General features: G+C 34.4%; 1 protein-coding gene across 2 annotated transcripts in view; it reads right to left on the bottom strand.

Annotated features, from left to right (window-relative positions):
- Positions 1-2940: 2940 nt before the first annotated feature.
- The window catches only part of LOC132116902 (SHC-transforming protein 3-like), a 23380-nt gene continuing 1337 nt past the window's right edge, over positions 2941-24983 (bottom strand). Inside the window, exons 2-13 of one of the 2 annotated variants that reach the window (XM_059525791.1) lie at positions 23081-23732; positions 17704-17774; positions 15527-15590; positions 13033-13152; positions 12894-12947; positions 9731-9782; positions 7093-7222; positions 6873-7020; positions 5719-5773; positions 5427-5621; positions 4269-4564; positions 2941-3078 (exon numbers count right to left, since the gene is read on the bottom strand). In XM_059525791.1, coding sequence (XP_059381774.1) covers positions 2950-3078; positions 4269-4564; positions 5427-5621; positions 5719-5773; positions 6873-7020; positions 7093-7222; positions 9731-9782; positions 12894-12947; positions 13033-13152; positions 15527-15590; positions 17704-17774; positions 23081-23644 — 1878 coding nt within the window. In that variant the 5' untranslated portion in view covers positions 23645-23732 and the 3' untranslated portion in view covers positions 2941-2949. Of the gene's footprint in view, positions 3079-4268; positions 4565-5426; positions 5622-5718; positions 5774-6872; positions 7021-7092; positions 7223-9730; positions 9783-12893; positions 12948-13032; positions 13153-15526; positions 15591-17703; positions 17775-23080; positions 24704-24983 lie in introns of those variants that run through there. The other variant, XM_059525790.1, reaches the window with a different exon arrangement.

Genomic DNA, 24983 nt, shown 5'->3' with positions numbered 1-24983 from the left:
AAAAGGCACGTTTTCCGTAACACAACTCAAAATGGCAAAGCAACACTTATATTTGGAGAAACTGGAAAAATCCTGCATTCATTTTGCAAACTAGAAATTTGTGAAAAATAATGTAAGGATTTAAGGAGCTTAAACTGAACTAGTGTTTCTTTTTTAAACCCTTCTGTTGATTCACGATAAACTGCGATTTAGTTTTGGCAAGAAAATGTAACTGACTCGCAAAATAGATCGCGATATAATATTTAGTAACAAAAATATTCATTTTATGTATGAACACATGTAAAAGTAAACTTGCGCTGTAAATTCAGCAGTGAAAATATGTAGTACTTTCCTGCATGTTATTTAATATTTAATAAGTGAAATTTAAATTTAAATAAATCTCAAATCAAAATAATTTGAAACCAAATATATATTTCTTTCATTCATCCTTTGACTCCAAATCAATATTTCCAGAGTTTAATATCACAAAGTCCAATACATTAATATCATGTGTTGATAAATGATGAAACAATAATGAAAACAATATATTTAAAGATCATATTACAATTTAGAGGGAAAAAAAAGAGATCCACAGCTGAGCAAATATGAAACTGCACTTATGTTTTCATTCTAGACTCACATTAATGCAAATCCCAATCTATGGGTGAATCTCCCAAAGAAAGGTCTTAAAATTATATTCATTATCAAGATAATTATGCCTGTTTTTGTAGGGACATGAATATTATTGGAATTATTTTCATGACCATATAAGCTTTAGTGACAAATATAATTTTTTGTTGATTTTTAGGTCATTTTCATCATTAAATCTTTTTGGTATTTTCCAAACATTAATTACATTGGATGAAAAAAAAAAAAAAAAAAAAAAAAAAAAAAAAAAAAATATATATATATATATATATATATATATATATATATATAACTGGAGCGATGACAGTGAAGGACGAGAGAGGACCAGGCCTGGGTTTTAGTTTGTGTTTTATTTGTGCGCGTCAGTCGTCCGTGAGGGGCTGATGCGCTGTTTTGTGTTAATTTTGTAATTAAAGTTTATATTTGATTGTCCGCCGGTTCCCGCCTCCTTCTTCCCGTGATCATGGAGTTTTAATTCGTTACATATATATATATATATATATGTACATACAGTACAGACCAAAAGTTTGGACACACCTTCTCATTCAAAGACTTTTCTTTATTTTCATGACTGTGAAAATTGTAGATTCACACTGAAGGCATCAAAACTATGAATTAACACATGTGGAATTATATATGGAATTATATACATAACAAAAAAGTGTGAAACAACTGAAAATATGTCATATTCTCGGTTCTTCAAAGTAGCCACCTTTTGCTTTGATTACTGCTTTGCTCACTCTTGGCATTCTCTTGATGAGCTTCAAGAGGTAGTCACCTGAAATGGTCTTCCAACAGTCTTGAAGGAGTTCCCCGAGAGATGCTTAGCACCTGTTGGCCCTTTAGCCTTCTGTCTGCGGTCCAGCTCACCCCTAAACCATCTGGATTGGGTTCAGGTCCGGTGACTGTGGAGGCCAGGTCATCTGGCGCAGCACCCCATCACTCTCCTTCTTGGTCAAATAGCCCTTGATGCCTTCAGTGTGACTACAATTTTCATAGTCATAAAAATAACGAAAACTCTTTGAATGAGAAGGTGTGTCCAAACTTTTGGTCTGTACTGTATATATATATATATATATATATATATATATATATATATATATATATATAAAGAAGAAAATGTATTTTAGCCAGCATTAAGAAAATGAAACCTGTTTGTTGAAACATAAGCATTTTGTTTTATTATTTTAATGGCAATTAAGCTTCATTGTCTGATTTTATGTTGATTTTTGGGTCAATTTCTTGACATTTATAATTTACCCTTATGCATGAAAACTTAACACATTCAGTTCTTAGAGCTATGTACGAAACAGTCATTGTATCAAATGCAAGTTTCATTTATCTAAAATGTGGATTTACAGGAAAACACAAGATGCAACAGAAGCATGTGACTCGTGGCTAATATGCTGAAGAATCCAGTAATATTCCAGTTCGTCCAGTAATAGACTGTGACCGTCTCTCACACAGAAAAGAGTTGATTGTGCTATTCATTTAGAACCGTTTAATTGAAAAGAATCATCAGAAGAAGAATCATAATACCAGTGTGTGTGTTTGTGAAGCCCACAGTCAAACCATGAAAGTCAGAACCGATAGAAACATCCAGGTATAAAGTAAAGGGCCGAGCCGAGCGACTACACACCTCTGACATGTTTAAAGAAGGAGCTAAACTCAAGGAATACTGGAAAGCATAAATATTTTACATTGAGAGCACACTAAAGCACCTCCGCTGGGGCTCTGGATGCTACCAACAATGACCACAAGTACAATTAAGGTTTTAAGTCATGCGAGTGCCACAGGTTTCAACGTCATCTAAAAATGATGGTACTTTAAAGCCGTGTGTGTGTGTGTGTGCGTGCAGCGTCAAAGTGTGATTTCTGCTAAAGTAAACACATTCACGTCATCCTCCCTCTAAAAAGCAGTGAAGCTACCAAATGATCTCGCACACTAGCTGCAGTGAAGGCCCAACTCCTAAAATAGGTCGATATAAACAGCTTTTTGTTTTTTAAATTTGCGTTTTTTCAAATATTCATTTCCTTCTATCTCTTGTCAACGAACATGAAAATCCAGTTGTGCTATGATAGACAAAACTAAACTTTTTATTTTTATTCTAAAATACTCTTTATCTAGTTTTCGTCGCATCCCTCTTGGAGACCGAGTTCGTTCAAACGGTCCGAAAAACCCACCGCCGTCTTCTTCTTCAAAAATAGAGATTCTCAACCAGCGCACAGTCCAGCAGTCGGACAAGCGTCACGTGTTCTCCGATGGGGTGTTTGTTTTGGTGAAAGAGCGCCACCGTGAGGCTCCCGCGGGGTTCAGCTGTCGTCACTGTTTTCTGTCCACCGGCTGCTTCAAACACAGTTCGCTTCCCGCCGACACGATCGGCAGGTTGTTGTCACGATGATGACCAATCAGGTGGCTTATGCTCTCGAATATGTGATCTTTCGTCCGGACCTGGAGAAGGCATAGAGTTGATCGAGTAGAAAGTTAAATCAGACATGACAGAATTACCATTTTAAAAATTTTGGGGTTGGTATGATTTATTTATTTATTTTTCTAAATAAATTAATACTTTTATTGCGCAAGGATGTATTAAATTGACTAAAAGTGACAGTAAAGTCATTTATGATGTTACAAATGATTCCCAAATGATATCCTAATAAATGCTATTCTTTTAAAATTCCTACGAGTTAAAGAATCCTTCAAATGTATCAGTTTCCATAAAAAAACCTGAAGCAGCACAACTGTTTTCAACATTGATAATAATAAGAAATGTTTATTGAGCAGCAGACTTATTTTAATATTAATGTCATTATTTTAGTTTTACTTATAGTTACTATAAAACTTTTAAATGAATATAGTTTTATAATTATAGTTGTATTTTTTATAATATTATTGCTATTTTGTTTTTTGCTAATATTTTGAATTAGATTTGAATTCTAATTTCAGTAACTTTTATTAATTTTGTGGTGTTTTATTAGTTTGTTTCTAATGTTTATAGTTTCATTAAGTTTTAGTATCAACGAAACACAAGCAACTAGCTGAACTAATAATAATTACTTATTTTTTATGTATTTCATTTTAGTTTTAGTTAACGAAGATAACAAATCAGCATATTAGAATGATGTGACACTGAAGACTGGAGTAATGATGCTGAAAAAGTGTCACTGGTCATGTGACTCTGTATTCATCAGATCTTCTTTTCCACTCAAGCTCATGATGCTACATTTCAAATCATGCTGGAGAACAAGATCAAATCTCTCAAATTCATGTTCAACTTTTCACTCCAATTGTTTTACTCTCAACTTCAAAGTACAAAAGAACCTAAAATAGAAGCATCTTCTCAAGAGATAGAATCCTACTATATTTACTTCAACACACTGCAAGAACAGTTTTCAAAACAAAGAAAAAAACGTTTCAGTATTTCTTCTTCAAGTAATTATCTTTGAATATTACTAGCAAATTCTGAGTTAAGAATGGTTTGTCATTTTTCAGTATGCGATTAGATATTTCTATAATCACTTCATATTCAGCAATGCTCGGAGTAGGTTTTTCATGTTTAAGAAATACTATATATATACCAATTTTCCAGCCCAACCTCATTAATAAAAAGACATGCTCAAGTCATTAAAAACCGTTCTCACCGTTCCCTCCGGATCGACCAGCAGCAGGTGTTTGGCCAGGCCGTGGTGCATCCCTGTCAGCACGTATGAGCCCGGGTTTGTGGTGCTCTTCCGCACCAGGAAGTCTCCGTCATGGAGCAGCAGTTTCTCGGCCTGGCGGCGGCTCATCTCTCCGTGGTACCACATCTGGTCCTCCAGCTCCTCCTGAGCTCTCAGAGCGGCCGCGCGCATCAGCAGAGGACTGGAGTTATCCACAGACGCCGCTTTATACAGCTCTGATGCTGGAGTCTGGGTCATGATGGCATCCTCAAACGGCTCTGATGGCACGAGAAAACAATGTGCTGATTGTTTATATCATCGCAAAGTTGTAACTATATTATCACCCAGATCTTCATATACAATCTGATGTTTGGTGTTTTAATGCCAGCATCCCTTGCTATTTCCATGGTGAGTAACAAGTTGTTCAATAAAGTCCAACTTTATCCAACTTTATCCACCACAAATGCGACTATGAGGATTTGAAGATATTAAGATGATGTAAACATTAACATCATGATGAAACACAACATGTTTTGTGTAAAATGCTAAATTTGGAAGTTAGAAGTTATTTAATATTCTAATGAGGAGTGGGATTTTGGACCAATGAGATTTGACTGTGGGCGGAGCTGACACAGAAATAGAAGCCAAATGTTCAGTTGGACAAAATGTCATTGAAGAGATATATGTTTTGTTGCTTTATCACAATGCATCTGGTTTTTGTATTAGGTGTGTCATTTACTGTATGCTCTGTTGGTACTTTTATTTTTCTGCGGCCACACAGGATGATGAAAAATAGTTTCAACAATCTAGTCAGCTGTGCCATAAATTGGCCAAATGGCCGCTATTTTTCAAGCAAATATTATAGGTATCAAAAACACTAATAAAACAAATACAGGTGCTTAAAATAGGGTTGTAACAAGGCCAACACTTTAGATAACATTGACATTCCCACAGCTCTTGGATATTTTAACACCACAGCAAAATCTAATACAAGTAAAACATTTTATGACAGCATTTAGCAACTTTATGTGTATTTAACCATTTAAGCACAATAAAGTAAAACAACTGCATTTCTATGCAGCACCTATTGAACACGTACATATATAGTCCTACAGCAGTGAATTGCCTCTAAACTCTTACTCATGTCAAAGAGGTCCTTCCTCGGGCTGTCTTTAGCTGTCCCGCCCGTGCCTGAATCAGACAGCGTCTCTGACTCTCCCTGGAGGGCGGCTAGCACCTGCGTGTCAATGTGCTGTGTGTTCACATACGTGGGCACTTCTCCTGCCTTCGGGGCTTGACCTTTGACCTCAGGGAGACTGTAAATGTCACAGGAGCCTATACGAAAGGCACAGACGGAATTTTTTTTTTTTATTGACATGAGGTGTTTGGGCATCTAAATGTGAAAACGGAGGGAGAAAAAGGGGAATTGCACCTTGTTGGATGAACATGGGTCGGCCCTGGTAGTACGTCTGGTCGACTCCAGCCGCCTGTGATTGGACAGCAGTAAACAACATGTGAGTCATCAACAACAGTAATGAAACACCTCCTCATCCCTGTCCTAACAGACAGGAAACACTACAGGAAGTCCTCCCAATGAATCCTTTAAAGCCACAGTTTAATATATCTTCAATTAAAATCACACTATTAATGGCAAACTTTTAAAGTACAAGCTGTTAAGAAGCAGATTGTGTGGAATGTTTTTAAACAGCTAACACTGTACTGATAACTAACTTTAGAAATGTTCAATTTTTGTATTTTTTATTTTGATTTAATTATATATGTTGGGGTAGGAAAGTTGGAATTGTACATTTTTCAACATGATAAACAAATAAATATTACTTTTAAGTATATTATTTATTTTAATCATTATATACACTGTGGGAAAGTTGTTTTTTTTTTTCGATACTGTAACAAAATGTAATATACACCTCTCATTTTAATTTAATTCTTATATATGTTGAGTGGAAAAGGTGTTTGTTTCAATATTGTATAAAAATATAATATTTGTAATATAATGTTGTTTGTTTTGATTTAAAAAAACGTAATATAATATGTAATATATATATTTTTTTATATTATATAATGTTTTTATTGTGCATTATTTTTGTTATTTTTTTCGAAATTAAAACAAAATATAATGTAATATTTATTTATTTAATCTTATTTTCTACACATTATATGTTGGAGTGGACAATTTGTGCTGCATTTTGTATTTTAATATAATAACAAAATGTAATATTTCTTTTATTATTTTAATTTAATAAATATATACTATATGTTGGGGTGGAAATATTGGGATTGTTCAGTATTTTGCGCTATTGGTTTTGAGATAGACAAAATAGAATAAAAATAGAATTGTAACAAAAAGTAAGCAAACATCACAGTTAATATCAGATTTATTTTGTTCCCTCTCTCTCGATTCATTTCCTGTATCTAAAGCTGTAGATACTACTAAACTTCAGAATAACAGCACGATCTTTACTATCATTATTTACCGAAAACACAATTCATCAAGAGATATTGACAGAAACACAATAGTTGCATTAGCAGAAGCAGCTGATCTCGAGTGATTATCGATTGGCAGACCTGGCTGCCGTCTTGCGTCTGATTGGTCAATCTAGTGTCAATGAATCCTCCTGGTGGCGGCATCTTTCCGGGAATGCTGTTGTAGTAGTGATGATCGGCCGACTCCTCTCCTTCCTCCGTCCATGGGGGCTCGTCAGTACTCATACCCCTAAAGACAGGACACAGTGAGAGGCAGAAGTGGTCTCAGATCAGAATCCTGAAGGTGTAGATGAGGACTCACCTGTCGTGCATGGACGAGGGTTTGCTGGACGGACACTGCAGATAGATCTGAAAGCGCAGGTCAAACGCCTGACCGATCGTACTGATCACATCCTGAGCCAGACCGTCAGAGCACTCCACAATATGACAGGCTAGAAAACACGGCACACGTCAGGATCACTCTGACAAAACCTGTCCATATTTCAACCCAAAGTTAAAAGACAGAAGAACATTTTAGGAATCGTCATGATCATTAAGCACATCCCACCGGTCACAATAGTGACTGTAAAAAAGGGTTTCATTTATAAAGCTCTAAAAACCTTACTGACTGATGTGTTGGTGTACTTCTTGCAAATATGAAAAAAATAAAGGGTCTCAATTAAATATGTGCATGTTCACGTGATTAGTGCAAATTGTCACATGACAAGAGCGGTTTACTTTCTGTTTGCTCCTTGAGAAGATGATGGCTGCATCTAAGTGCTCCAAAACTAAAGGCTAGTAAAGTGTCTTAACATAAATATATTACAAAGATTTTTGGTACAGGTGATCTTTAGGGTGTCTAGTATAAATATATACATTCACATATATTTAGTTTTGTTGCTAAATATATGAGTAAACATGCTGATTGTCACAATAGTGACCAGTGGGATACCAGTGAACTTAGATATACAATATAAAACTAATAGCAGTGGCTAGTGAAAATGACAATAAAATGTTTCAGTGACAAAATATTGCACTAAATTAAAAAGCCAAAGGTTACAAAAAATTTACAATAATGATGTTGTAATACTCTAAGCATTAATATAAAAAAAAATTCTGTTATATTTTACAAAAAAAAACATTTTTAATTTTTTTTTTTTTTTTTTTAATCTCAGTGTTCCTATCAATGTTGCAAAAGTTTTTTATGCAAAATAATAACCCTAAAATGTGATCAAACAGTTTAAAATAGCTATCTATCTAACCATTTTTATGACTGCAGAAATATGTTATTTCAGTACACACATTATCCCACCGGTCTATTGTGACCGAACATAAAACACATTTTTTCACACACTTTTCCAAAATAATAATAAAAAAAATGATTGATTATTTCAAAGGGTTACTAATGACACATAATTTGGATATTTTCATGTCTGGGAAATATGTAATTCTCATTACTGTGGAAATATGATAAAAGGTGTTTCAAATTTTAAAGGTTTTCTACATCATGGTACTATTTATATATTTCTATACATATATAATATACATATATACATAAATTCTTTATTCATTTTTAAAATGTTTTTTTTTTTTATATTTCCTGTTTTTAGTTGTAAATACAATTTTAGTAACTTTGTTGTTTTTTGCCATTTTTATTAGTTTATTATTAAACAGATTTTATTAATTTTATTTCAGTTTTTATTTTATTAGCTGCTAGTGCAACTAAAGCTGAAATTAAATGAGTTAAAGTTTTTTTTAGATATTTTTTATTTCAGTTAGTTTATTTCAAGTAACAAAATGTCTTTTTTTATGGTTTTAATTTTAGTCAACTATAATAATCCACATTTAATTTATGCAAAAATACTTTGTATGGGTCATAATTAACAATTGTTCTTTTATGTCAAAAACATCAGGATATTAAGTAAAGATTGTGTTGCATGAAGATATTTTGTAAATTTCCTACTGTAAATATATTAGTAATATGCATTGCTAAAGACTTAAATGTGACTTAAATTTATCAGTCAAAACACATGAAACAAAAATGCAGGAGCAATAAATCTGACATGTACACAACCATAAGACATGCACGCTTGCTGAAGTATTAGATATCAGCAGATGGGGAACGGATGTCGATTCGCTGACTCACTCCGCTATAAAGTGTTCATTACAAAATCTTTCCTCTGACAACATCAAAAATGCATTAGAAATACAGCGAGAGTTTTAAAACGTGGCCTCTGCGCCGACAGGAAGTTAAAAGATCCATGAAATGAAAAGAGACGGAGATACAACAGCCACAGGAATTGATTGTTTGATGCTAAATGCGGCTGTGGTGGACTGATCAATCACGCTTGTTTGTGAATGTGCGTTACAGGACGGCCCAGCGTGGTAAACACAATAAACTGGCCCTCGAGAGCCTTACACCTAAAACTGTGGTTGACCAACAAGAACAGCCTCAGCTCTGCAGCATCCACCAAACACATGTTATGGTTGTTCTGCAGAGAAATTAGTTACACGCCCTGTATGTTTTCATAGTCACTGTGTTAAGTGTCTTGAAGGAAAAGTTATTCTGTTTTGTAGTGAATGGGTGACGTAACAAATATGTGGCTGGATTTTGATGTGAGAGACAACAGGAGATGGACTTTTGATGGAGTGCTGTGGATTATTGTGATGTTTTTATCAGCTGTTTGGACTCTCATTCTGACGGCACCCATTCACTTGCATTGGTGAGCAAGTGCTATATTTATATGCTATATTTCTCCAAATCTGATGAAGAAACAAACTCATCCACATCTTGGATGACCTGAGGGTGAGGACATATTAGCATGTCATTTTTGGGTGAACTATTCCTTTAAGAAGTCAACCTAAGAAAGGATTAATTACAGTTGGAAAGTGATTTAACATCCAAAAAATGACACGCAAATCATCAGAGCATGCAGCAGAGAAAAAGATGGGAGTAATACCTCTCCGGTTAACAGGATCTTTTGCCACATAAGCGACGTAATCAGTGGTGTCCTGTTGACAGAAGACACAGACAATGATTCAAAGCTAAACTGAGCTAATTCCACTTCTACAGTCGTGGCCAAAAGTTTTGAGAATTACATAAATATTGAAATTGGAAAAGTTGCTGCTTAAGTTTTTATAATAGCAATTTGCATATACTCCAGAATGTTATGAAGAGTGATCAGATGAATTGCATAGTCCTTCTTTGCCATGAAAATGAACTTAATCCCAAAAAAAACTTTCCACTGCATTTCATTGCTGTCATTAAAGGACCTGCTGAGATCATTTCAGTAATCGTCTTGTTAACTCAGGTGAGAATGTTGACGAGCACAAGGCTGGAGATCATTATGTCAGGCTGATTGGGTTAGAATGGCAGACTTGACATGTTAAAAGGAGGGTGATGCTTGAAATCATTGTTCTTCCATTGTTAACCATGGTGACCTGCAAAGAAACGCGTGCAGCCATCATTGCGTTGCATAAAAATGGCTTCACAGGCAAGGATATTGTGGCTACTAAGATTGGACCTAAATCAACAATTTATAGGATCATCAAGAACTTCAAGGAAAGAGGTTCAATTCTTGTAAAGAAGGCTTCAGGGCGTCCAAGAAAGTCCAGCAAGCGCCAGGATGGTCTCCTAAAGAGGATTCAGCTGCGGGATCGGAGTGCTACCAGTGCAGAGCTTGCTCAGGAATGGCAGCATGCAGGTGTGAGCGCATCTGCACGCACAGTGAGGCCAAGACTTTTGGAAGATGGCCTGGTGTCAAGAAGGGCAGCAAAGAAGCCACTTCTCTCCAAAAAAAACATCAGGGACAGATTGATCTTCTGCAGAAAGTATAGTGAATGGACTGCTGAGGACTGGGGCAAAGTCATATTCTCCGAGGAAGCCCCTTTCCGATTGTTTGGGGCATCTGGAAAAAGGCTTGTCCGGAGAAGAAAAGGTGAGCGCTACCATCAGTCCTGTGTCATGCCAACAGTAAAGCATCCTGACACCATTCATGTGTGGGTTTGCTTCTCATCCAAGGGAGTGGGCTCACTCACAATTCTGCCCAAAAACACAGCCATGAATAAAGAATGGTACCAAAACACCCTACAACAGCAACTTCTTCCAACAATCCAACAACGGTTTGGTGAAGAACAATGCATTTTCCAGCACGATGGAGCACCGTGCCATAAGGCAAAAGTGATAACTAAGTGGCTCGGGAACCAGAATGTTGAAATTTTGGGTCCATGGCCTGGAAACTCCCCAGATCTTAATCCCATTGAGAACTTGTGGTCAATCCTCAAGAGGTGGGTGGACAAACAAAAACCCACTAATTCTGACAAACTCCAAGAAGTGATTATGAAAGAATGGGTTGCTATCAGTCAGGATTTGGCCCAGAAGTTGATTGAGAGCATGCCCAGTCGAAATTGCAGAGGTCCTGAAAAAGAAGGGCCAACGCTGCAAATACTGACTCTTTGCATAAATGTCATGTAATTGTCGATAAAAGCCTTTGAAACGTATGAAGTGCTTGTAATTATATTTCAGTACATCACAGAAACAACTGAAACAAAGATCTAAAAGCAGTTTAGCAGCAAACTTTTTGAAAACTAATATTTATGTAATTCTCAAAACTTTTGGCCACGACTGTACGTGCTTTCATGAGCATGTCTCTTTAAAGCTGTCAAATAACTGCAAACAGGATATTTCTTGCTCTTTTGAAATGAGATGTATTACGTACTTCGAAACTCACAACTCATCCTCTGTTTATTGAAACCGGATTACAAAAATGACTCATTTGTCAGCGATCATGATGACACCACACTTATGAGCTCATTAACATATATGCCCACACATTAATATTGAAAGACCAGAACGTCATGATTATGACAATTACACACACAAAAAACGCACTCATTCATGAAATCTCAATCAAAACAATAATGACTAATATATGAAATTGTCATTATGACTTCAACTCGATGAGGTCATTAACATATGACCACCCATTTTTACACGTTAAAAACTGCAAATATAACTTATTCATGAAATGTAAATATTTTTTACACCACAACCATGAGCTCATTAACATATGACTTCCAACATTTACATATTAAAAATTGCAAAACTGACCCATTTTCAAAATTACGATGACATCAGATCTGTGAGCTCATTAACATATGACCACCCACATTTACACATTAAAAGCCCAGAACATGAAGATGTCATGATTCACACTAATATTAGTACCCTTGGTAAATATGAGCAAAGCCGGCTGTGAAACTTAATCGTAATCGATTATTCTTTTAATCTTTTATTTAAAAAATTCTAACCTTTCACTGAAGTAAAACAATTGAAAGTGGGGGGAAATCTCATTATGAAATAAATGTTGTTGTTTTTTTTCCAATGCATGTTGGCCACAATTATTGGCACCCCTAGAAATTCTTATGAGTAAAATATCTCTGAAGTATATTCCCATTTATATATTATATATTTACATTTTTTAGCACACTGGGGTGACTAAGAGCATGAAATTGTCCATCCATGACTTCCTGTTCCACAGGATTATACATATGATATATAATATCATATAAGCCCAAATTCCCTTAGTAATCATCCATCACAAGGACATTTCAGGTTAATATGTAAAATTACATATAATTATTTGGAATAGTGTATGGGGACTGAAATAAATCTACTGAGTAACTAATTTGTGAAACTGTCATGATTGTGGCATCACACCTATGCGCTCATTAGCATATGACCAACCATATTTACATACTAACATCGATTTAATATTCAGCAACCTGATAAAAAACATGTAGAAAACTAGCCAATAATAAAGTAATTTATGAACACAAGTCTTAAAGGTACAGTAGCTTATTAAGTGAAAATAATGGTGGTAAATAATCACTAAATGCTAACTAGCACTGCCTTTGGTGTAAAAAACATTACAAATAAGATAAAATACCACTAAAACAAATTAGTTATGGCTCTGTCCTTTATTAACAGAAACACTGAAGTCGTTCTATATGCCCTATATGTCTGGATATGCCCTTTTAAACAGCTTCATGTGCCATAAAGTGTGGTGAGACTGAGTGTCAGCTGAGGAATGAATCATGGGTGTGATGTTGTAAATGTCTTACAGGATCTCCTCCGGAGGCAAAGGATATGGACTGCATGTGATGATTGGCGATTATCTGTGGAAACAGGAAGAAGCATCATTCATCTGTAAGAGAACACTGCATCCTGAGAATGAGAGGAGGGCAGTGTGTGTTTCTGGACCTGTTTGGAGTCGGGTGTCATCAGGTTCAAACTGCTGGTGGAGATGTTGAGGTTGATACTCATCCCAGCAAACTGTAGGTTACTCTTGCCCAGAATACTGGAGAGGAGTTTGGAGGGAGGCTGAAAGAGAGCACCACAGGCTCATGTTTTCATCTTCATTCTTATATATAATAAAGCTAGCCAAATTGGATGATTGCTTATTTCTTAGACTGCTTGATTATTATTTGTTCTGCATCCACATCGTAGCTTCATCCACATAAAATCAAAAATTAAGATAATATTTTTTTTTTTTTAGATTTCACTTATTCTTATTATATTATTGCAGCACTGTTATTTAAATTTATTTTCATATTTTTTTTTGTTCTGCATCAAACTGTAGCTTCATCCACAGTGAAATCTCACTGATCCAAAATCATGTTCCACAGATAAAGAAGAAATATGTTCTAAATAATTATGCAATTTTATTTTCTCATATTTTTTATATTTTAATATTTTGTTAATTCTTATTATAATGATGTTTTATTTGTAGTTTAATCATTTGATTTATAATTTATTTAAAATAAATTGTCCTGCGTTGAATAGAAGCAGTCAACCGTGAAATCAGAACAAAATAATATTCCACAAATAAAGATTAAATATTTCCTGAATAATTATTTTATTTTTTCTTTATATTTAATTTTATATTTGATTAATTCTATTACATTGATATTTCATTTGTAGCATTGTTACTTTCATCCAGTTGACAAATTCTTGTCTTGCACTGAACTTTAGCTTCATCCACAGTGAAATCTCATCGATCCAAAATCATGTTCCACAAACATAGATTAAATATGTTCTAAATTATTTTATTTTCCTTAAACTGAGATTCATTTGTATTATTATTATTTTACTAATTTATTTAGCTGTAAATGCTTTTCCAATTAAAATGCAGTGTTTGCCAAATGCACTAAACTGAAACTGAAATTCAAATCAAGTCCAGTCTTCATTCATATAACATTAATGGAACAGCATTAAAATAAAATAAAGCATAAAATAAAAATCATGCATGCAATGCATCATTCTGTGTTTGTTTGCTAAATCGATCCAATGTTGCGTCATTGAATCAGGCACAGCACGCTTTAAAGCTTTCCTAAAATCCACATGCACACGTCCCTTTCCACGGCTGCAAACCTGCATCACACACACACACACACAGCAGGAGGCAGGAGGGCTGATTACTGATGCTCAGTAAAGAATGAGTCACCGTGCTACCACTATGCCCTCACACACACACACACACACACACACACACACACACATTGCAGCACACAATTTCCATTTCTCCAGCCTTTATTTGATCTCTAACCATCTTTATCTCACTCCACTTATCTCTTTTCCTTATTTATTTCTCCTTTTCCGTCTTATATGTCTCCATCTGCATCAATAACCTCCACCTCTGACCACTTCCTGTTGTCATATGCCATAATCTATAACTCTCTCTATCTCTGCTCGTCTCTGGTGTTTTTAAATTAAATTCAATGTAATTTAGTTTCCTTCATTCACATTGTTTTTTAGAACCCGGTCAGTTTTCATGGAAAATAATAATTGCTCAGGCTAAGACAGATCTGCAGACTTTTTCACATTTTCTGATTTGTTAGGGAAGATATGCAGAAGTCTGTGGATTGGATTTAAGAATGGTAAAATGTATGAGATCAGAGTACTAAACTCTTACTGGTAGCTCAAAGCAATGCTATTTTAGTATCACTGATATGCCATTATAGTTTTTATTAATATTAAAAATTTGTTTTTATTTTTATATATTGAGGTATTTTCATAATTTTTGTTAAAGTTTAAGTAATTTAGTTCTGTTTTATTAATTTTATTTTATTTCAATTTTTTATTTGTTATTTTATTTTCAGTTTCAGGTTTAGTTATTTAAGCTAAAAGTTGGCTTGGCAACTAGCTGAAATAAAATAAGTAAAACAATTTTTTTTAATCAATTGTATATTCCGATTAAATATATTTTGAATAATTTAATTTTATATTTAAATATTTTATTTAATATTTTATTAAGACTTATTATATTTATATGTAATTTGTAGCAGTTTTAATAAGTTTTATTTTAACTTATCTCTCTCATTTCTGTCCTGAACTGAATAGTCCAAAATCATGTTCCTCAAATAAAGATTAAGGATGTTTTGAATAATGATATTATTCTGCAATTATAAGAATATAATTTTATATTAAACCACTTCACTTTTATTTTATCTTAAGGCACAAAAATGTTATTAACTCTGGCTGAAAGCATCTTTTAAATGAGCCAAAATGCTTATAACAAAGGCACATAACCATCTCATAAAATCATACTCATTTAGTTTTTGGTTTCCAACTTTACAAGGCTTTATTTTGTACTTTTAAGACTTTTCAAAGCTTAATACATTGCAAAATAACAAGTTTATGTTCAAATGCATTTATTATTTGCTTTAAGATATTTGCCCACACTCTCTGACTGTACCTTTCTCTTGCGCAGAGCTCCTTTGGCACCAGGGACAGATTCACACACCAGACTGATCGCCTCCCTGCCGAGAGAAATGACAAAAATATGAAGACATGAGTAATTCTGAAGGACAGAAGCCAGCAAACTGTCAAGATGCTGTGTGAAAACAGTGGAAACAAAGGGATCCATTTGATCGGTTTCTGTGAATCTGGCCCAAAAATCGTCGCATTTTTTATCGTTCATGACAATATCCAGAGAACAGGGTTGCCGAAGGTTGATATTAATAAATATAAACAATAACATTAACTTAAATATACTAATACCATACACAACATACACATAAGAATTAAGAAAAATTAGTGCAGATCATTATATTTTTCATATACATACATATATACATCCAAAATTATCAGCTAAAAATGGTTTTAAGTCAATTAAGTCAGTAGTGTAGTGTGTCAGCAGTAAATATATACATATTAGTGGAAAGAAAAAAATAATTTTATTATAATACCACAAATGTTATCTTGAACTATGACTTCCTTTTCACAGCAATCTTCTCATTTTCTGTTCATGCTTTTAGATAATTCTCATCTCATTGATGCTGATTTTCATTAGATGCTCATTACTGATGTACATTTATTTAAGCATAATTAAGCATAAATGCAATGCAACCAATTCTACTATTTATTTTTTTACTTTACAGTAATAATTGGGAATTTAAAAAATAACCGTAATGTAAAAATGCAATTGAAATAATTTTAAAATATAAATATGAATGCTCCTAAAAGCAGGATCAAATATAACATGTTCTTGACAGATTCTTGACACATTGATTTTGATCGACTTTTAATGTTTTACACAATGTGGTGTAATACAGATAAACCTGTTGACCGTTCAGCGTTCAAGCTCAGTTTCTGGACACATCTTTGTGGGCAGAGAGCGATCGGGAACGGCTGGTGTGTTCCTGTGAACACTACAGGAGGAAGTCAGGCAGAAAAGAGGATATGACATGTCATCTCCAGCGCTGCTAATGCTAGCGGCCCACACAGCCTAGCGTTCAATAAACAAGCGGCGTCCGCTGGGATCTGATCTGATGTTACGCAATGACTCATCAGCACACATTCACATCTCACGCGCTCCTGTTAGCAACAATAAATGAGAGCTTGACTGTGGATTCAAATCAAGAAAAAACATAAAAGTGCCACGAAAGAGCTGATAGCAGTCGTGTAACGCCACACGGGAACATTAACTGTGATGTAACCGTAAAACAGCGTACAGAAGCCATTAACTGTGATTTAACAGCAAACAAGACAAACATAAATATGTATAAATATACAAACATATAATAGAGAAAACAACATCTGAATCACACTCTCCCTTTTTGTAAAGTCTGATTTATTTTAGTGAATTGGTTCATTTAGTTCACAAAATAAAAACTGAATCAAGTCCTTAAAGCTTTGTTTTAGTCACAAAAACAAACAAATAAAAATAAATGAATACAAATGGAATGTAAAGGAATATAAATACAATTATATGTGCCCTTTTTATTGTCTATAAATAATTATATAAACAAATAAACAAATAAATAAACAAACAAAATAATCTGTCCCCTTTTAGTAAATGTTTTTCGTTTTAATTAATTTTATTTAATAATACATTTATAAATTGTTAAATAAAATAAAAACCTAGGAAAAATAGGGGCCGGATAATTAAATGTTTTTCTTTTGTAATTATTAATAATATTATTTTATATTTGCACTCAGAGTTGGTAAAACAGTAATTTAATCTCTATTTCTCTCTAATCTCTATTTTATAATTCTATATAAAATATATTTAGCAACAGATGAAGTAAACTACACTACTATTTATTTTAATTTATTTAAAACGTATTAATAATTTGTACAATGATATACATAAAATATTTTACGTTTAGATAAATATAATTAAAAAATATACCTAAAATAATAAATAACTTTTTTTTTTGTAGTGGATGGAAAGCATAACTGAATCCCAATTCACATAAAACTAAACACTAATTTGTAATACATTAATAGTAATTTGCAATACACTAAAATATTACCAAATTAACCATTTTGATGGGAAGTGTGCATCTGTGCATGCTATTTCAGCTAATATTACCCACAAAATAAAATCCTTGCACAAAATGACATTAAAAGGTTTTTAACTTGTATTACCGTGTGATTTGTGATCGTGTGGTGAAGTCCAGGGATCTCATGGACCGGAGAACTTCAATGCAGCCCAAATACTGAAAAACAAGGGCAGAAATGCGATTAGAACAGCTCATAATCATCTTTTCTTCAAAACTAATTAATAAATAATTAATAAAAGTGTCTTCATTTTTTGAGGTGAACGATTTTTTTAATTCTTTAATCTGCTTGTCTACACACACACACACACACACACACACACACATACACACAGAAAACACACATTCATCTCACATACATGCAGACACACAATTAAACATTTCTTCTGAAAAACAACAGTTATTCAAAATCATAGAGTGTAATTTCAGATGTGATTTGGTCTAAAACACATATCGTGTCTGATCCGATCAAATGTCTTCACATAAACTCATTTCTTTTTGGTAGGAGTGGATGGATGTTATTTGTTTTATTTCAGCGTAAAAATGAGTCTGTCACTTATGCTAAAATAAAACAAAAATTGATTAACTACAAATGCACACACACAAAAATTTTACATTTAAAAAAATGACATTTATAGATTAATCTTGTATTCTTTAATCTTTAAAAAAGCTCATAACACTCACCCTAAATTAACTATTTAAGAAAGTATTCATTAAAATCATTAAAAATATCTCAAATAAAAATGATTACAAAAGCAAAAAAAATGTATTCTATAAAAGGCTCAAAATCCAAACCCTTCGTGAACTAAAGTATTAAACTCAATAAATAAATAAAAATAAATTGATAAACAAAAAAATGCAAAGACAATTAATAAATAAATAAAATTACATGCTTCAGCTTTAACGATTATTCTTCTATTGTTTAATTTATAAAAGGCTCAAACCCTAACTGAACCAAATAAGAAAGCATTAAATTATGAATTATCTTATTATTATTTTTTTATTATTGTTTCACCATATCCTTACTGTAAAAAAAGGCCATTTTTAAATTCAATGGGTTTAGCTTCAGGTCTCATTCACTTCCAGCTATTTTTAGCTTTACAAAACTGCTCGTTTTGCTGTTTGATATTGAAAATTGATGTGTCTTACCATATTATTTTAATGTATTATCTTAATTATGAACACACTGGTTTGTAACGCAAACAGTAATTTTGCATAATAATGTTTTAAATCTTCTCATTAATGAACCGAAGTCTCGCCCATAGGGTGGATAAAAAGCTCAAAATCCTAACCAATCATGAATTATATATATATATATATATATATATATATATATAAAAGAAAGCATTATTAAAGTAATAATAAATAAAATGAAATAAATTAAAAAGAAAAAAAAGTGAGCCTACTAGCCTACTAGCCTACATATGAATTTCTTAAATAAAATATTGCAAATTAAAAAATTACACGATTACATATTTTTAATCTTAAATTCAAAATCCTTCAAATAAAATCAATACAACAACAAAACACAGATATTTGTAGATTTGTAGATTTAACACCGATTTAATGTATACAGTGAAGACTATGCAGTGTTATTTTACATTTTATTATTCAATTTCTGTATACTGTTATTTTATTTGTATATTTGTTCTATTATATCTATCCATGCTTATAAGTTGTTTATTTTCTATGCTGATTTACTTACCTACAAAATCAAAACCTACACCAATCATTGATTATTTTTTTCCAAAGAGCTATTCAAGTCATCTGGTGGTTTTATCTTTCATGCAATATATATATATATATATTGCAATATGAGTTTTTCTCGAATATCATGCAGCCCTACAGTAAACACACTTGCGACCTACGCATGAGGCATTCGTGGAGAACAGTGTCACTTCCTCTCCGGCCGATGACCTCATCCATGAACCATGACATCACACATCAACACATCTGCTTTATTTAGCCTCTCACCTCACTGATGTCTCAGCGCTGCATGACTCACTCATTCAGAGTCTCACTAAAACTTTCCTAGACTTCATGAATGAGTCACCTGCAGTAACCCACCTGAGGACCGACGAACCCACCGTCCGTGCCACATTCTTCCAGTAAGACAGCAAATGCTGATTAGTTAAGTTTACTCGAGTGATTTATGGAAAATTATCTCCTCACTGCCTCGTCTCTATTGCCCAAATGAACTCTGGTGTACGACTGGGATTTAAAACAAAAATTGTCACTGCAAGGACGTAGCTACTAAATAAAGTAAAATATTAGTCAAATTCCCTAGTAAAATTATATATATATATATTTCAAGTATACTTCAAATACATTTACATATTTTTTACATATCATATTTGGAATATGTCTTTATTGCACAATGCACATTTCTTAATATTACACTTAAAATGTGCTTTAATATCACTATTAATAAGGATTGTATGATTTCTGTATAATATCAGTGTTTAATGCGAAATATTTAAAGTGTACATGAACTATATTTGCAATAGTTACACTTTATCAATATCAGATATACTTAAGCATATTTCAGCACTACTTCTGCACAATTAAATGCTTTAAGCACAACATAAGTTCTTCAATTTAGCAGATTTCCAGTTTAGTACAATAAAAGTACATACAACTACAGGGTATTTAAACATGTAAATGTATTTGTAATATACTTAGCAAAAATAAATGTATTTCAAATAAATGTTAGTATATTTTACTAGGGGTATAATGTATTTTGTAAAAAAAAAATATATATATATATATATTTATTCTTTTATTACACCTAAAGGTTTTTAGGAGCTGACAATAAAATGGCAAGATAATTAGACAGTAAAATCAATTTAAATAAACGACAGAAAATGTAATCAAATAATTTATATTGTAACATTAAATATATTTTTTGCAATATTATTTCATTTAAAAAACTTTTTTCATGTTTCGGAACTGTAATGTCAATACAAAATGTCAAAGACAGTAAAATAATTTTAAATAAATTACAGAAATGTAAAAAATTTCCCAAACAAACTAAGGCCCCAAAACTCGGCAAAAGTATGAAAATGCAAAAGCTTTGCAAGTTCATTCAAAATATGAACAACACAGCATAACCTAAGTGCATTATAGCTTTTAATAAAAAAAAATGTATATATTAATGTACAAACAATATATTATATGTACAAATTTTCACTTAAACCTAATCAAGCAAGGGCTGGATCTAATGTCTGTAGTCTGTTTGAACGCTGGTCGCGTGTGTTTGAAAAGCAGTCAATGTCAGCAGCTGTCCTTTTAGTGAAATGGAGCATAGTGTGTGTGTGTGTGTGTTCATGCACAGGGTCACTCAATAAGTGAACTGTAAAGAATAACACACATTCAGCCCTGCAAAGGGACGCCAGAGGGGTTTAGCACAGACGCCGCTAACTTTGGCCAACTAACTCTTACCAAAACACATCAAACTCAAACAAGGAGCTAGAAATACTGTCCTTTTCTTTCTCTGTCACTCTCTGTACGCTAAATGCTTCGTCACAGATAATAAAGCACATCAGTTTAGTTCCTATCGATTGCATGCCGCTTTGCACGATCTAACTCAGTCGTGTTCAGGCGCTTCGTGTTTTGCCTCTACAACAACTGACTATTCAGAAGGAAAAAAGCTAGAAAGGAATAATGTATGATTCATGCTGCACGAATCCGAGTCACCTTTAGCTCAATGGGACTGTGAACATGCTTATACGATCGTAAACACACTAGACGAAACACTTAAAATACATGATACCGCAAGATCTGTGGTCAATGCTCAATATGCATTATCTGTTATACAAATATGTTTCAACAATGGAACTAAAATGCACTTATTAAAACAACAAACATCTAAAAAATGTCCGCAAATGACCCTAAAAGGAGACAGTTGTGTATGTTTTTGTACAGTGCATGTAGAGAAGACAAATGTACATGCACTACGGAGTTTCCAACGTTTTCTGGAAATCCTTAATGAACAACATATATACACATTGTATATGTAATTATATTTATGCTTTTAAATCATATGCACAGAAAGCAGGTGCTACACGCATGCTAAACATGGCATACGTGCACACATGTGCACAAATCAAAACTGATCTTTTGACTGTTGAAGTTATCATGTTTGTCTTTGCATATAGATGTGGACAAGAATAACTGCATTGTCCTGCACACGTGGTTAGGCGATTTGCATGCACTTCCCTTTTGATGTGATAAACTTGCAGTTAATTTGAATAGATCAAATCTGCAAAGGTAAAAAATAAGCATAACTGAATCACTATGTCTATGATATTTAAGGAAAGCAGAGAATATATCACAATAACATTGTACATAGAGAAGATGGATAACTGAACTTGTGTTATATTACAAGAACAATCTAAGTCTCTTAAATACACATGCATGTAAAGCTGTACTGTATATAATTAATTAAATAAAGTTATGCTGCAAAACTATGGTTGTAAAGGACTGTTTTATTTTATTTACATGCAACATCAACACTGTTATTGAGCTGAATAATAATACTGTTATCTTCTTTAGAGCTGGTTTACAGCTAATTTTGCAACATTATTTTCCTGTTTATTAATGTGAAGCAGTTTTGAAACAATCTTTATTGTATAAAGCGCTATAGAAATAAATGTGATTTTAATTTTAACGATAAGGAATATGAAAAATGTAGATTGAGAAGCTTGATCACACCTACATTTTCCGTTTTTGTTTTAATTTTAAATAGTTTTAGTAATTGAGTTGTGTTTTTAGTTTCTTTTTAATTTGTCTATATAGTTTTTTATTTTATTTTATAGTTTATATTAGCAATATAGTTTACGTGGGTTTTTATTTCGGTTTTATTTTGATCAAGTTATACTAAATGAAAATGTGGTGCCTTTTTAAGTATAATATTTTATTTCAAGTAATGTTTGGTTATGGTTTTAGTACTATAATAACTCTGGTTGAATCCCAGGTGTTTATTATATTAATTTCACTTTTTTGTCTTTAACTCAAGTGTTATAATATATCAAACACTGGTTATGCATAATCATCCTTTTGATTTGTTTCTATCAAGTTACAACAAAGAAAACAAATCCAATGAGATTAAATATCTTCACTTGTTTTAAATTTGGTAATTTATTCAAACAAACATGATTATTAAGTTCATACTGTATTAATTCATTGCCACCTATTTTTTTTAACTGTAATACAAAATCTGATTCGCCTCTTACCGCCCACCTCCACATGCATGTAAGACTCAGAGGAAACAGACGGCATGTAAACATGGTACTGCGTGTGGCGGGACATTCTGTGCTTTTATGGTCACTTGTGAACATAACGGTGTCGTTTCGAGTCACTGGTGACCTGCATTATTCTAAATCGTACACATAATCCTTTCTGTACCACCACATGGATGCAAAACAACAAGGGAAAATGCAGAAGACAAAGCATTTGGATCTTACCTTAACGACATACGTCACTCCAGGTCCGGAAATCTTTTCGCTGGAGTGCAGCCATCCACGAGAAGGATTATTCACCAGCCCGCCGCAGCCCGCGGTACCCGTCCCTCCCAGGACCAAGCCCTCTCCGCCAGGCTGAGATTCATCCATCCTGCCTTTCTTCCCCGAGCTGGCCGAACCGGGCTCCAGCGGGGCGTGAGGTGCTCCAGAGGTCGCAGAGAGGGCAGACGAGCCCGTGCTGCCGGAAACGCCTCCTGTTGCTCCTCCCTGGAGCTTGGACACGGCCAGGTCCTTGACTGCAGACGGCAGGCCCTTGATGCCTAGCAGTCCGGAGGAGTTGGCAAATTTGAGGTTGGAGACTTTGCTGATGAGGGTGCACAATGTGCCGGACTCCTCGGCGGGGTCAGGCGGCAAGACCTCGGCTGGTGGGGCGTACGGAGGGTCGCCCACGGGCGGCGACGGCGGGACGGCCGAGACCTTGGCGTTCATGGAGAGACCGTGCAGGAGCTCATCGACGGACGTCACTGACTCATTCCGGAATCGGTTGTATTTAGCACGGTGAAGCATTCCCCTCGGTGTGCCAGCCTACACGCGAACGGACACATCGAACTCCCAGCTGACTGTCCACATCTTTAGCATGCTGGAGCTGAGAAAGCTTCCTCGAGGGTTCAAAGAAAGAGAGCGAGCGGCCGTCAGGAAAATCCAACGCCGTGCGGCATTGGCCGCAGCAGCTCGAGGACCAAAAATAAACCACAAAATGCGGAATCCATGGAGACAGAGGACAACGAGAGAGAAAAGCAGCGCGAGGTCGCTCCTCTACAGAGAAAAAGAGGCAGAGATGGGAAAGAGAGAGAGACGGAGCTCTAGTAAATAGATGTCTCTCTCTTCCCCTGCATCCTGGCAGATCCCTAAACATGCATGACTCACTCGGAGAGAGAGAGAGAGAGAGAGACCCTTCTCAACAAAAGACTCACTCAACACTGCAGAGCACTTTCCGTTACAAAAAAAACTCCCACTAACAGCTCGATAGAACCAATCAATTCTCAAAATTCGCCCTTGTCGTAGAAACACCTCTCGCTTTGATTCGGTCCGGATAAACAGAACGGAATAGATGTGGTAAACAGGACCACTGTAGTGAAATCTGAGCTCAGTCAGAATGAACTAGAATCAAAATCAGTCTACTGATATAATTCAATGCATAGAGTACCATACCGTGTCGTTGGATCACATGTACGCCACAGAAAGAAACTTGAGTCGCCTTGAATTGCGATTGCTAATTTTCCGCACATGCAATCTCAGTTTTACTTGAATACAGAAGCAAGGCTCTCCAATGAAAATGTGTGTTGCATGATCAGCCATTGATTGAGAAATTATAATCTATCAAAATGACATGAAATATTTGAAAGCGTTCACCTTTCGCTCGCAACCGCATCAATCTGGTTGGTTCTACCTCGCTTATGCATCGCCATTGTTAACGGCAAGTTTAAAACATGCTCAAATTTAAACCACAAGACCGAAACAGCTTTATCTCTTTGTTCGTCACATTTGTTCTTTCTTACGTACTACAAAACGTCGGCATAAATCCATCCACACCAGCACTCAAATATCCCCCACTTCAGAAGGTAAAAGAAGATGAGCTTTGCTCCTCGATGAGCTTTGTTGAATAATTAAACATCCCTTTTAAAAACACAACGTCGAGATTCTATCTCACTACAACCCCATCCGGATTCAGCGGGGATACGACCGTAAATAGTGATGTCAGATGCACCATTAAAAAGCTGCCGACAGGAAGAAGCCCACGACATCAATGCAGCAAAAATAAGCCATTCATGTAAAATGTCCAGAAGAGCTCATGACAGGGAAGCGGCAGTCATTCACAAGCTTCCTGTACCGCTGCGGCTAACGC

Source organism: Carassius carassius, chromosome 36 (assembly GCF_963082965.1).
Source record: "Carassius carassius chromosome 36, fCarCar2.1, whole genome shotgun sequence".
NCBI classification, from domain to species: Eukaryota; Metazoa; Chordata; class Actinopteri; order Cypriniformes; family Cyprinidae; genus Carassius; species Carassius carassius.
Note: the sequence above shows the minus strand (reverse complement) of the source record. Positions and strands in the feature narration are given on the sequence as shown.